This window comes from Vicia villosa, linkage group LG3, assembly GCF_029867415.1.
Source record: "Vicia villosa cultivar HV-30 ecotype Madison, WI linkage group LG3, Vvil1.0, whole genome shotgun sequence".
In the NCBI taxonomy this organism is placed as follows: Eukaryota; Viridiplantae; Streptophyta; class Magnoliopsida; order Fabales; family Fabaceae; genus Vicia; species Vicia villosa.
The window spans coordinates 78,137,941-78,150,617 of record NC_081182.1 but is presented as its reverse complement, the minus strand read 5'-3'; the positions used below and the strand labels follow the sequence as shown (position 1 = coordinate 78,150,617).

Here is a 12,677-nt window from a genome sequence, read left to right as displayed (position 1 = left end):
ATGATTATCTTAATCATTTGGTACCAGATGAGGCACAAAGTACCATGTCTGAGAGTAAATGAAGATATATAGATGACTAAATCTGGTGGTTCTTCAGGGTGTCACATCCTTATATGGTACATGATGTTTTAGGAGATCCACCAAGGCTAGCTCATCAGGCGACACTAGAGGAGGAGCAAGCTAAGGCAGGTCATGTTGTTTATGTGTTGCCTATATGTTGTCATTTCATGGAGATTAGGTAGGCAGACATTGACAGAGGACTCTTTCTGGATGACTCTGAGGTGACAGACATTGTTGATGCCATGATGGCGGAGGCACGAGAGGCACTGCAGTATAAGAGGCATCGTAAGAATAAAAGGTCTCGAGGCCGAGTCCGTCATACGCCGTAGTTTATAATAGTTGTACTATGGATTTATTCTCGATTGCATTTATTTTGACTTATTTCGACTTTATTTGTGTACTATGGATTTATTACTTTATACATGTCATTTTCTGCATATAGGTTGTGTTGTGTAATTCATCATAGTATACCTTCAGTATATCGTCAATTTCATCTGAGTATCACTAAAACAAACTTAAAATTTACTTTCTCGTCTGGTTACAGAGATGCAACTCTGAATTTTATCTGGTGAGAATACGAAGATGCATCTCCGAAATAATCTATGATAAAAAGGGACGTTTTAGAGAGTGATGAATTGGGTATATATTGAATTGTTCCGGAGATGCATCTCCGGAATAAATTTTGAAGAAAATACTGGATGTGAGTCTCATTTTTAACGTTTTGACTAAAAAAAAGATGCGTCCGAAAATATATCTCTGAAATTTGAGAGTCAATTTTAAATCTCCATTGGATATTTTTCAATCACATAGGATTTATTAAAAAATTCCCAAAGAAAAATACTCTTCCACTTCCACTATAACCATTTGGGAGCTCTACCATAACTTTGGGCCTAAAAAGCATTAAGAGCCCAACAACACAAACCAAACCAATAACCCATTTTCATCATCACTATATCCTCCTTCGCCACACTGAAAAACCATCTAAACCCTCGTTTCACACCTTCAATTCATCACCAAACCAAACAGAACCAAAATCAAAACCAGTACCTCCGCGATTCTCAGAACAAAGCACAAACCACAAACCCTATCCCAATGGCTCCGAATTTGGAATGTCGCATGTACGAGGCACGCTACCCAGAAGTAGACATGGCAGTGATGATACAGGTCAAGAACATAGCCGACATGGGTGCTTACGTTTCACTCCTCGAGTACAACAACATCGAGGGTATGATTCTGTTCTCCGAGCTCTCTCGCCGTCGAATTCGAAGTGTTAGCAGTCTCATCAAGGTGGGTAGAATTGAACCGGTGATGGTTCTTCGTGTTGATAAGGAAAAGGGTTACATCGATCTCAGTAAACGTAGGGTTTCTGAAGAGGATATTCAGGCGTGTGAAGAAAGGTATAATAAGAGTAAACTTGTTCACTCTATTATGCGTCATGTTGCTGAAACCTTGAACCTCGATTTAGAGGTAACCCTAATAAAACCCTAATTTTTTTCTTCTGTTTTTTGCTGTATTTTGATTCTGTTGATTGAATATATATTGGGTTTTTTTTTTGTAGGATCTTTATATTCACATTGCTTGGCCTTTGTACCGCAAATATGGACATGCCTTTGAGGTAAACATTTTTATTACATTCAAATGAGTCAATCCAAAGAGGTCCCAATCTCATGAATTTTGTTGTATGCAGGCGTTCAAGATAGTTGTGACCGATCCTGATACAGTTTTGAGCACTCTTATGCGGGAGATTAAGGAAGTTGGTCCCGATGGACAAGAGGTGACCAAGGTGGTACCTGCTGTTTCTGAAGAAGTGAAGGATTCTCTAGTGAAGAACATTAGAAGACGAATGACTCCTCAGCCATTGAAAATCAGGGCGGATATTGAAATGAAATGTTTTCAATTTGATGGAGTTATCCATATTAAGGTCTTAGTCATTTATGTTTTGTGGTTGTTATTTTAGTTTGTGTTATTAGCTATGGATTATCTTTTAACATTATCATGCTTTGTAATTGTTTGATTTTACAGGAGGCAATGCGGAAGGCTGAGGCTGCTGGAAATGATGACTGTCCTGTGAAAATTAAACTTGTTGCTCCCCCACTTTATGTGCTTACCACTCAGACTCTTGACAAGGTTGGTGCAATGTTCATTTAAACTTTGATTCGTAATTGCTTTTGGACTGAATTGACTGCACATTTTGCATTTGAGGCTATCAAGATTATGGTTTGTAGATGTATGAATTTGCTTGGGATGTTTGTGTTATTGAATTGGATTGTGGGTGTATTTTCATTATAAAACTAGGTCAGTTTTTTTTTACCTATTATGATTGCCATAAAAGACATTATACTGTTGACTACTTAAACTAAGACGATGTTCTGAAAAAATGAATCAAACTGATTCTAGTTTTATCTGTTTATCCCGAACTTAATCAAACCATGTGCAACTGGCTTAAAAAACTTAACCTTCTGGTTTTTACCAAAATTTTCCTGTGTGTGATTTTCATGTCTATGTTATGTGCCAAACTCCTACTGTACGGACCAAGCTGTTTCTTTGATTCAAAAACTTGTTTTAAATGTTCTTGTTAGAATTATGGGTTTTAGATAAAGTAAGGAGAAGTAAGATAATTTTTGGTGGTATATGGTTGATAATGATTTAATGCTAAATTGATACAAAAGACTAATCAGTAATCCCTGTTTATAGGGAGGGATGCATCATACATAGACTCAAACCTTGTTAAATTGGGTGAATGATGATATACGATATTGCAGCTTTCTAGGGTCATTTGGGTTCATAGAACATATTTAGGACTATGTGCTTAAGAGTTCAAAAACTAGTTCACAAGATTAACACCTACGACTCCAACTCAGCTTTTAGACTCACTGTGGTTCCCAACACTTTGTGCAAAGAAACAACAGGATTTTGGCTCTCTGCCATCGACACTACTACTCAGGTTTATATCTGGGATAGATTAAAAAAAGCTTATCCTAGGGAATAATGAAGTTGGTTGGGTTCAAGAACCAAATTTTTGTGAACCAGTAAGAGCAAAGGGAAGCCTCCATTCTTAGTTTAGTGAAATCTGCAACTTAAATACAGTTCGGCTAGTGAGCTGTTTCAAAAGTTCAGGTTTTAAAGGATAGGTTCGGTTCTGTTCTTGATTCTTTGCAGTTCTAAATAGTTTGTTTTGCAGTCCTAAAAAAACTCCTCCTAAAGATGTGTTGTAAAATTTTCTTCTTTATGTTACTTCTCCTTGTTTAAACAATTGATGCTATTCATGGGTTTCGAATATACATTAGATAGATTCTTCTGTTGAAAGTAATTTGTGTATTTCGTTACAATTTTGACAGGAGCAAGGAATATTGGTTCTCAACAATGCCATTACTTGTTGCACTGAATCAATAGAAAAACACAAGGGTAAACTTCTGGTGAAGGAGGCAGCCAGAGCGGTGAGTGTCACAATCCTCCCTATATCCTTTATCTTCTATATATACATGTGTCAAAATTTTGTCTATCATTTGGGTTCTCTTCTATTTTTTTTAATGGTGGGAAAGAGGATTGACAATGCATTGTGATTTAGGTGAGTGAACGTGATGATAAACTGCTTGCTGAGCATATGGCTAAGCTTCGCCAAGACAATGAAGAGGTCAGTGGCGATGAAGACAGTGAAGAGGAAGAAGATACTGGAATGGGCGCGGTTGATGTGGACAATGGTAATGCGATAACTGAGTGAGAAAGAGCAAGGCTTTACTAATTTTGTTTTATAGTATTCTTTTTGATCTCTTTGATTATGGTTGTATTATACAAACTCGGAATTTCTGGAAGAGGGTGTTCAATCCAAATTTAGGAGTGTTTGTGGTTAAAAACGCCACCATATCTCCCTCCCTTGTTGTTTGCAATTTATGATGAGATATTAGTTGAACACAGTGCACTGGAATAACACCTGCAATTCTTATGATTTTAATTTTCCAAAGATAACTGTTTACTTTTCATATTTTAATTTAATTCACTATGAATTATCCATGATATGATATGATAGTCACGGTATATGACTAGCTTTTGATTATTTAATCGGTAAACGTTCCCGTCATATCGACCATTTCCATGTGTTAATGTTGCCAGCAAACTTGGAAAATGTTTTACATGAGATTAATTGTAATCTCAATGTTAATATTTACGGTCTCATACTTTCATTATTATAGATGATTGTCGACATTTTATACTTTTGGGAAGGAGCAAGGAAAAAAAAAACAGTTCCACGCGTTTGATTGTATTATATTTTTTGATGATTTATATGCATTGTAAATTTAGTTTTTCCTTACAGCCAGCCATGTGAAATTGAGTTAAAGGTTAGAGGTATCAATTTAATGAACACTCTTATAAGTTCACTAGTCAGAGACCCGTGCTGTCGCACGGGTGCATTATTTTTGGTGTAGTATTTTTTGAATGATATGAAAAAAAATATGAAATAAAAAGTTTGACTAAATTGTATATATAAAATGAAAATTAACCATTAGAAAAAAATATTATTAATAAGATTTTCATAGTCAATTTCACAATGCTTTGCAATTTCACCAACATATATTTTGAGGATGGATAATTTAATTATGATATTGTGTAAATAACAAAAAAAAAATTGGTAATTTATAATCTTCAAATAATAATCATGAATATATTTTGGGGCGACCGTTGTTGAACTGTCGCAAATTTCTTTTAAGGATAGTTGGGCCTACAACTGTCGTAAAATGTTTTAGATTTTTTAAAAATTATGTCGCAACTTATATGTCGCAAAAAATTTCTTGTAGTGTGAGATGGAGAAAAAATTAATATTTAAAAATAAAGATTTTGTCTCTTGAATTAAAATAATGATTTATTAACTAAAATAAATATTGTCTTGTTAGTGACCCGTGAGACAAATACATTTTTCATCATGCTAATTAAATTTAAAAAATACATTATTCAAATAAATCTAAAATGAATTTACTTAATTATTAAATAATTATACAAAGAAAAAATTGATCCATGAGACGGAAAGAGAATAAAAAGAATTTTAACATTTGAAAAAAATAAATAAAATATGTATTATCTTGATAATGACCCGTAAACTACAACATAATATCATGTAAATTTATTTAATATTGTATCATATATATTTAAAAACATGTAAATTTATAATGAATGATTCAATTATAAATGAATAATAATCATAAATATGGAACTATATTATATTTTCAATTGAAATTGTACTTTACAAAGAGAAAGAGAATGAGGTAGTGTATTATGTTTTTAAAATTAAAAAAATACATTATACAAATAAATTTAAAATGAATTACTTAATTATTAAATAATTAAGCAAAGAAAAAAATTGATCCATGAGACGGAAAAAGAATAAAAAGAATTTTAACATTTGAAAAAATAAATAAAATATGTATTATGTTGATAGTGACAAGTAAACTACAACCTAATATCATGTAAGTTTATTTAATATTGTATAAAATATATTTAAAAATATGTAAATTTAAAATGAATGATTCAATTATAAATGAATAATAATTATAAATATGCAACTATATTATATTTTCAATTCAAATTGTCCTTTATAAAGAGAGAGAAAATGAGGTAGTGTATTATGTTGTAGAAAGTTGGTGGACCAATGAGAGTGAAACACTTGTCCTTTATAAAGAGAGAGAAAATGAGGTAGTGTATTATGTTGTAGAAAGTTGGTGGACCAATGAGAGTGAAACACTTGGTGCAAAAGATATAAAGGTGAAGGGTTATTTTGTTAGTTACCAAAATGTCCATTTTGTAGTGTAAATTTATTTTAAGGAAAGGACAATTTAGGGAGTTTGGTCAATCTTTTAATATATGTTAGATAGTAGATAGTAGATAGTAGATAGACAACATATATTTAATTATCACAAAAATTGCATCTTGCAGTGAGATTGGTAACACTAGTAGTTCTTATGATTTTAATTTTTCTGAATAATTGTCCTAAAACAAATTATTACCGATCTACTAAAAATATTATATTAATTAGCCTAAAACATACTTTTTTTTTGTGTTGGTCCAAAGTAAAACTTAAATACCTATTATATTAACTCTATTAAATAATAAAATATTTGTAAATTGGTGGGGGAGAAACGATGGTCAACAAACAATAGCTGTGGTGGCGGTGGACAACATATATGTGGTGGAGGGAGATTTGGCGACCTGCCGCGGTTGACCATCCTCATTATTATTACATATTAATCAATTATCATACTTTTAATGATTATTTTATCTTAATAATAATACTAATAATCATTGTAAAAAAAAATTGGTTAAACTTTTTTTTTTTTTTATAAAAAATATTTAAAAATGACATACTATGTTCATAATAAAAAATTCCTTTATAAAAATACCATATAAAAGATTATAAAATAAATTAATACTTTTATGTAAAAAAAGTTTTTAATGAATGTATCAAATAGAACAAATAGATAAATAATAATAATATTTTTAATTCGTTAAAATTTCTTTTCTCCACAATCAAATAGATTGTGAAAAAGTGGATGAAATTGATTCTCGTAAATATATTATAGGAGTGGAAAAAAGACAAGATCTATATAATATATGAACTATATTAACATTATATTTTTTGTGGTCATGACTCTTTATGAGAGGCTTCGCCCTTTCTAATTATGTAGTACTTTCCAACATAGTGGCAGCCATGCATAATAACTCAATCTGATGTATTTGTGTTACCTTGAACAATTCCCATTACCGTAACCTTCTGCCTTTTCTAACTAACAACACAAACTCACTAACATATTATCAGACTGAGATCCCAAAGATTTCAATCCTTCAATCCTTCAATCCTTGAATCAAATCAAGAATGACAAATTTAGTTGAATCCCTCTTCAAAGACAGAAAGTATCCATTCTTTTTCACCCTCTTTGCCTTACTAATTTGGTTCATGATCCTCCTCTACGCCAACACCTCCACCTTCACATCCTCTGATCCCAAAGCCTTCTTCTACCCCGATGTCAAAGTGCAGCAACCACTCGACCAACATCAACATCAACATGCCCCTCCACCTCCACTAGTCGAGGATTCAAAAGATCGTCAAGAACAGCCACCAAACCGACACGAAGGACTGCTCCATTGGGAAAAGGCATTTGATACTAATAATTTTTCTGTTGATCTGAATATAAATTGGAAGCTTTGTAAGGGTGTTCTCGCGGCAGATTATATCCCATGTTTGGATAATATGAAGGTTATTAAGGCTTTGAGGAATAGGAGGCACATGGAGCACAGGGAAAGACATTGTCCTAAGTCTATTCGATGTTTGTTACCTCTTCCCAAAGGGTATAAAGTCCCGGTTGCATGGCCTAAGAGTAGGGACATGGTGAGATTGATACTTTGGTAAGAAACTTTCGGGTTTCTATCTTTTGTTTTTATATCATGATTGCACCAGTTTGAGATTGATACATATTAATCACTTAAGTGTACGTATCTTCAGTTTCTTGATCTATACGAAACACTAACACAGATATCAGACTCGACAGTGACACGTTGGCTCTGATAGAAAATGAAACTGTTTTCATAGTGTTCTATATGAAATGTACTTATGGTTTTTGATTGTTTATAGATTTGGTATGATAATGTACCTCATCCAAAGCTTGTTGAATACAAGAAGGAACAAAATTGGGTGGTGAAATCAGGGGAATATCTTGTATTTCCAGGAGGTGGTACTCAATTCAAAGATGGAGTTAACCATTATATTAATTTCATACAGAAGGTAAAGCTTCTCATAATTTAATCTTATCATGCTTCATGGTTTTCTCCTTAATCTGTATTCTTTTATGGTAGACACTACCAACAATCCAATGGGGAGAGAATATCAGGGTTGTGCTTGATGCTGGCTGTGGAGTTGCTAGCTTTGGCGGCTATCTTCTCGACAAGAATGTTATTACCATGTCATTTGCACCAAAGGATGAGCATGAAGCTCAGATACAATTCGCTTTGGAACGAGGAATACCAGCTACGCTTTCTGTCATTGGAACTCAAAAGTTGACGTTTCCTGATAATGGATTCGATTTGATCCATTGCGCACGTTGTAGGGTGCATTGGGATGCTGATGGTACTTACCACAAAGCTGAACCTCATGAAAAACCTTACATATTCTATAAATTACATGATCTTTTAAAAACAATTGTTCACAAAGTTTGTTCATTACTTAAGGTGGAAAGCCATTATACGAACTCAATAGGATTCTTAGGCCCGGTGGTTTCTTTGCATGGTCTGCTACACCAGTTTATCGCGACGATGAAAGAGATCAGAAAGTATGGAATGGTTTGTCTCTCATTCTTCACCTTCATGAAAAGTTATTAATTTGTCTCTCTTACTAATACTAAATTTTGTCGTTGTCTTGGTTTATTCTGCAGCTATGGTGAGAGTAACAACAGAAATGTGTTGGACTGTTGTGGCTAAGACTTTCGATTCATCTGGAATCGGACTAGTTATATACCAGAAGCCGACCTCATCTTCCTGCTATGAGCAACGCAAAAAGAACAATCCTCCCATATGTAAAAGTAGCGATACGAAACAAATTTCATGGTATAAGCATATTTTGGTTGTGTTTATGTTACTTGTATGTTTCTACTAACTACAGACTTAATTGAATGATTTGCATGATTATATTTATAAGGTATACCAAATTGAGTAGTTGCCTTATTCCTATTCCTGTGGATGGTGCGGCGAGATGGCCTGCGCCATGGCCTAATAGGCTTACAAGTTTACCTCCAAGCTTATCTTCTGAATCGGACGCCAGTGACATGTTCGACAAGGATACTAAACACTGGTCTAGAATAGTTTCAGACATTTATATGGAAGCTCCTATAAATTGGTCAAGTGTTCGAAATGTAATGGACATGAATGCTGGTTATGGAGGGTAAAGTCTTCTACTAGTATCATCAACTAGTGATCTTTCTTTTTGAATTGATACAAACTATATTGTTTTTCAGATTTGCTGCAGCTCTTATTGATCTACCACTTTGGGTGATGAATGTAGTGCCGGTGGATACACCAGATACTCTTAGTGTCATATTCGACAGAGGCTTAATAGGAATCTATCATGATTGGTGTGAATCCTTGAATACGTATCCTCGTACGTATGATCTTCTTCATTCAAGCTTTTTCTTCAAAAACTTTGATCAAAGGTACTTAAAATTTGAACACAACAAATTATAAACCATAAGTAACTAGATTCTTTGGACAAATTTATGACATTTTGCTATGATGTTTTTTCAGATGTGACATTGTGGATGTGGTTGTGGAGATAGATCGCATATTGAGACCAGATGGATATGTTTTGGTACAGGACTCAATGGAAGCAATTAGAAAATTGGGTTCAATATTGCATTCACTTCATTGGTCTGTAACATTGTATCAAAATCAGTTTCTTGTTGGTAGGAAGAGCTTTTGGCGTCCAAAGAGAAACTGAATATGATGAAGTGGATTGAATATTGATTGTCATGTTCTTTGCTAAAAAAATGTTGGGTTGGTCATTCACTATGAGGTTAATAGCTAGTAGCTTCTAACATTTGCCTTAGAAAAGTTGAGGTGTGGAAGATAAAACTTTTTTTAATTAAAAATAGTGTTAAATAGCCTCTTTTACAACATGCATTAATATTCAAAATATTGGAATATTAATAAAAAACAATTTGTGTAAGTTCAAGATGCGGTTTTTATTAATAAAAAAGAAAGGATATAAAATTAAAATTTAAACTAAAGATACTCTAGAGGATATAAAACTTAAACTTAAACTATCGGTTAGGGCGACCTCAGTGGTCGGACATAACTTCCGGATAGTGAATTGCGTTGAAAATTTTGTATGCCCAAGAATCGATACATCCATCAGATAGGTTATTGAACCATACTCGAGCTGGTATGATCAAAATCATTTACACTTAGAGGCGTCGTCGGCGTCGAAGTAATTCAACCGTTCGTTGACAAGTTGCACATGTTCATTAGGATCTTCTTTTCTATCATAATCGGGAAGATTTCTCGAGATCATAAGAGTAACTTTCTTCAGTGACCAGGAATATTTTTGAAAGTGTGAGATCTTTATTAGACTCTAGGTCGAGTCGGTATGGCCGAATTAGATTGTCCAAGGTCTTTCTTTTCAGCCCAGAACATTATCTATAAAACTTGCTTCTTTATTTTCACTTTTAGGAACACACTCGTCATAGTAGAGCTGTTAAAAAAATCCAAGAATTAAACCGAACCGTCGAACCGAATCAAACTGGAGTTAAAATAACCGAACAATTATGTTTGGTTAGTGAACCAAACCATTATGCACAAACAATTCTAAAACCAAATCGTAACTGAAATCGAACCGAACTGAAACTGAACCCGAACCGAACCAAAATTGAAAATGAAAAATGCTTAAAACAAGTTAATTTTTTTTTTTAATTGAAAAATAGTTTGACGGTTCGGTTCTTTGATAAACTATTCAGTTTGAGAAAAATTGTCTACTAACAGTTCAGAATTTTGAAATGGTATACCAAACCAATAATTTTGGTTCAGTTCGGTTCTTAGTAAATTGAAACGGTTTGATTCAGTTCGAGTGAACTTTTACTATAGTTTGGTTCGGTTCAATATTTCTCACGAACTATACCATAAACAACCCTAGTAATTAGAATGTCCATGTCCACAAAAATCACATCTAAACACTTTGTCCATTCACATCTTTTGAAAATACACCACGACAACAACATGCACGTCTTTGAAACTTAAAATGCTACAAAAGCATAACGACTAAATATCTATCCTAAATAAAAGCATTAAATATTCCGTATATATTTGTATGAAGAGATATTTCACTTTATAAAAAAATTATTTCATTATTTTAGTTAATGAGTGGAAAGCAATTTATTAATAAAAAAAAACAATTTGTGTAAGTTGAGAGTGTGGTTTTAATAATAAAACAAAAATTAGTCTAGCATATTATTATTACTATTATTATTATTATTATTATTGAGAGAAGTTGATTTAGAAATGGAAAGATTAATTTAATGTGGTGTTACAAACACACATGGGTTAAAACAAGGGTTGAAAAAGAATGATTAAGCAAGAAGAAGAAGAAGTAATCTAGCGTGTTTATGTTAAAGACCGGTCGATCTACATTCCAAGTGTGCGGTAGCATTGTGTTAGCTTCATTCCTCAATGACAAAGAATGCTTGGTGCATGACAAAAGATAGGAGACATATAAGTTGCTTAAAAGAAGGCTACATTACATGAAGAATGCTGCATTGCATTGTTGTTTTATTCTACCATATTATAATTTGAAGTGGAGGAGTTATATGATTGATAACAGGGCCTACCTAAACTAAATAAAGAAAGAAAACATCCAAGCAGGTATGTTGATTCAGTTTAGCTTTTTAGTGTAGAACATTTTGGTAATCTCTGTGATTCCTCAATGATGATAATGAATGTTACGTCACCCTATTAATTGATGCAGCAGTGAAGCACATGTCTTAGATTGAAGTGAAGCATAATCAGTAGATTTGTGAAGCAGTAACAAATTGAAAGGTGATGATAAGTTTGTTTGTTGTGGAAACTAGCAAAAAGGAAATGACAATGACAGTGGTTGTAAGTTGAAGTTCACAATGGAAGGAGGAAAGAAAGTGTAGTACTTGAAGCTCACAATGGAAGGAGGAAAGAAAGTGTAGTACTTGAAGTTCACAATAGAAGGAGGAAAGAAAGTGTAGTACGTACAAATATAGCCAGCAAAGTTTTGTGCAATGGTTGAAGTCCCACATCGGGAAGGCAAAGAAGAAACAGAGGAAATAGGCAATATAAAAACTGAAGCGAGCCAGAGAAATAAGCATACCTTTCTCGGCCTTTTGGCTAAGATCAAGTGTAGTATCTGTTCTTATCAGTTTAATATCTGATATGTGGGCCAATGGTCCACACGATATTAAATTTATTTCTTGAGGGGGAGAGTCCACCACAATAGCTTGCTATTGGGCCTCTCGCGTGTCGCTCTTGCGTTGCACTATAGCAATTGCTGGCGCACCCCACCAATTCTAAGTTCAATTTTTATCATTTGTTCTTTCATTAACATTTTATACTTGAAATCGACAATATTAAGTATCAGTAAATTATTAATAATTTGGCAAATTTTATACATTCTGAGTTTTGCATTACAATTTTTCGATGTGGTACTAATACCAGGGTTCTTCACTGCAAGACTGCTTTACTACTCCTGAAGCTAGAGTTGAAGGTTATTATTGCAGACAGAAATTTCTTTTTGTGAAATTGGTCGCAGCTGCATTAGAGCAAGAAAGTTCTTGTTTTTGAGTATAGTCAAATTACTTTGGCATCCACCTAGTCTTCAAATAAGATTCATCCATTTTGAGTTTCATATCTTGTTATCATATTCTAACAATCATCAACAGTTTTAAGCCATTATCCAACAATGATAATCATCATACAACATGTTTAATCTTTAACTATTTTTTACATATATTCCATAGAGTTTTATTTCACTCTTTGCATTTTTATTTAAATTAATTCTTCCAAACACATTAAATATTAGTTTCATATCTTAGCTACAATTATAGTTTGCTTATGTTTTTCGAGTA

At 33.3% G+C, this 12,677-nt stretch overlaps 2 protein-coding genes and 1 non-coding gene across 3 annotated transcripts; all 3 read left to right on the top strand.

Annotated features, from left to right (window-relative positions):
• The first annotated feature begins 996 nt into the window (after positions 1–996).
• Positions 997–4,007, top strand: LOC131661970 (eukaryotic translation initiation factor 2 subunit alpha homolog). The gene is made up of 6 exons (XM_058931633.1): positions 997–1,527; positions 1,619–1,675; positions 1,748–1,981; positions 2,083–2,187; positions 3,399–3,497; positions 3,629–4,007. Exons 1-6 carry the CDS (start codon positions 1,153–1,155, stop codon positions 3,779–3,781), a joined length of 1,023 nt encoding a protein of 340 aa, XP_058787616.1. The 5' UTR covers positions 997–1,152; the 3' UTR covers positions 3,782–4,007.
• A 2,717-nt stretch (positions 4,008–6,724) lies between these two features.
• On the top strand, positions 6,725–9,865 carry LOC131661969 (probable methyltransferase PMT23). Its single transcript, XM_058931632.1, has 8 exons — positions 6,725–7,435; positions 7,679–7,828; positions 7,900–8,170; positions 8,272–8,382; positions 8,475–8,646; positions 8,738–8,980; positions 9,054–9,248; positions 9,340–9,865. The coding sequence occupies exons 1-8, from the start codon at positions 6,923–6,925 to the stop codon at positions 9,530–9,532; spliced, it is 1,848 nt and encodes a 615-aa protein (XP_058787615.1). The 5' UTR covers positions 6,725–6,922; the 3' UTR covers positions 9,533–9,865.
• Positions 9,866–11,919: 2,054 nt separating this feature from the next.
• On the top strand, positions 11,920–12,114 carry LOC131593652 (U2 spliceosomal RNA). The gene has a single exon (XR_009281042.1). It is a non-coding gene; the product is annotated as a U2 spliceosomal RNA (small nuclear RNA).
• The last annotated feature ends 563 nt before the right edge of the window (positions 12,115–12,677 follow it).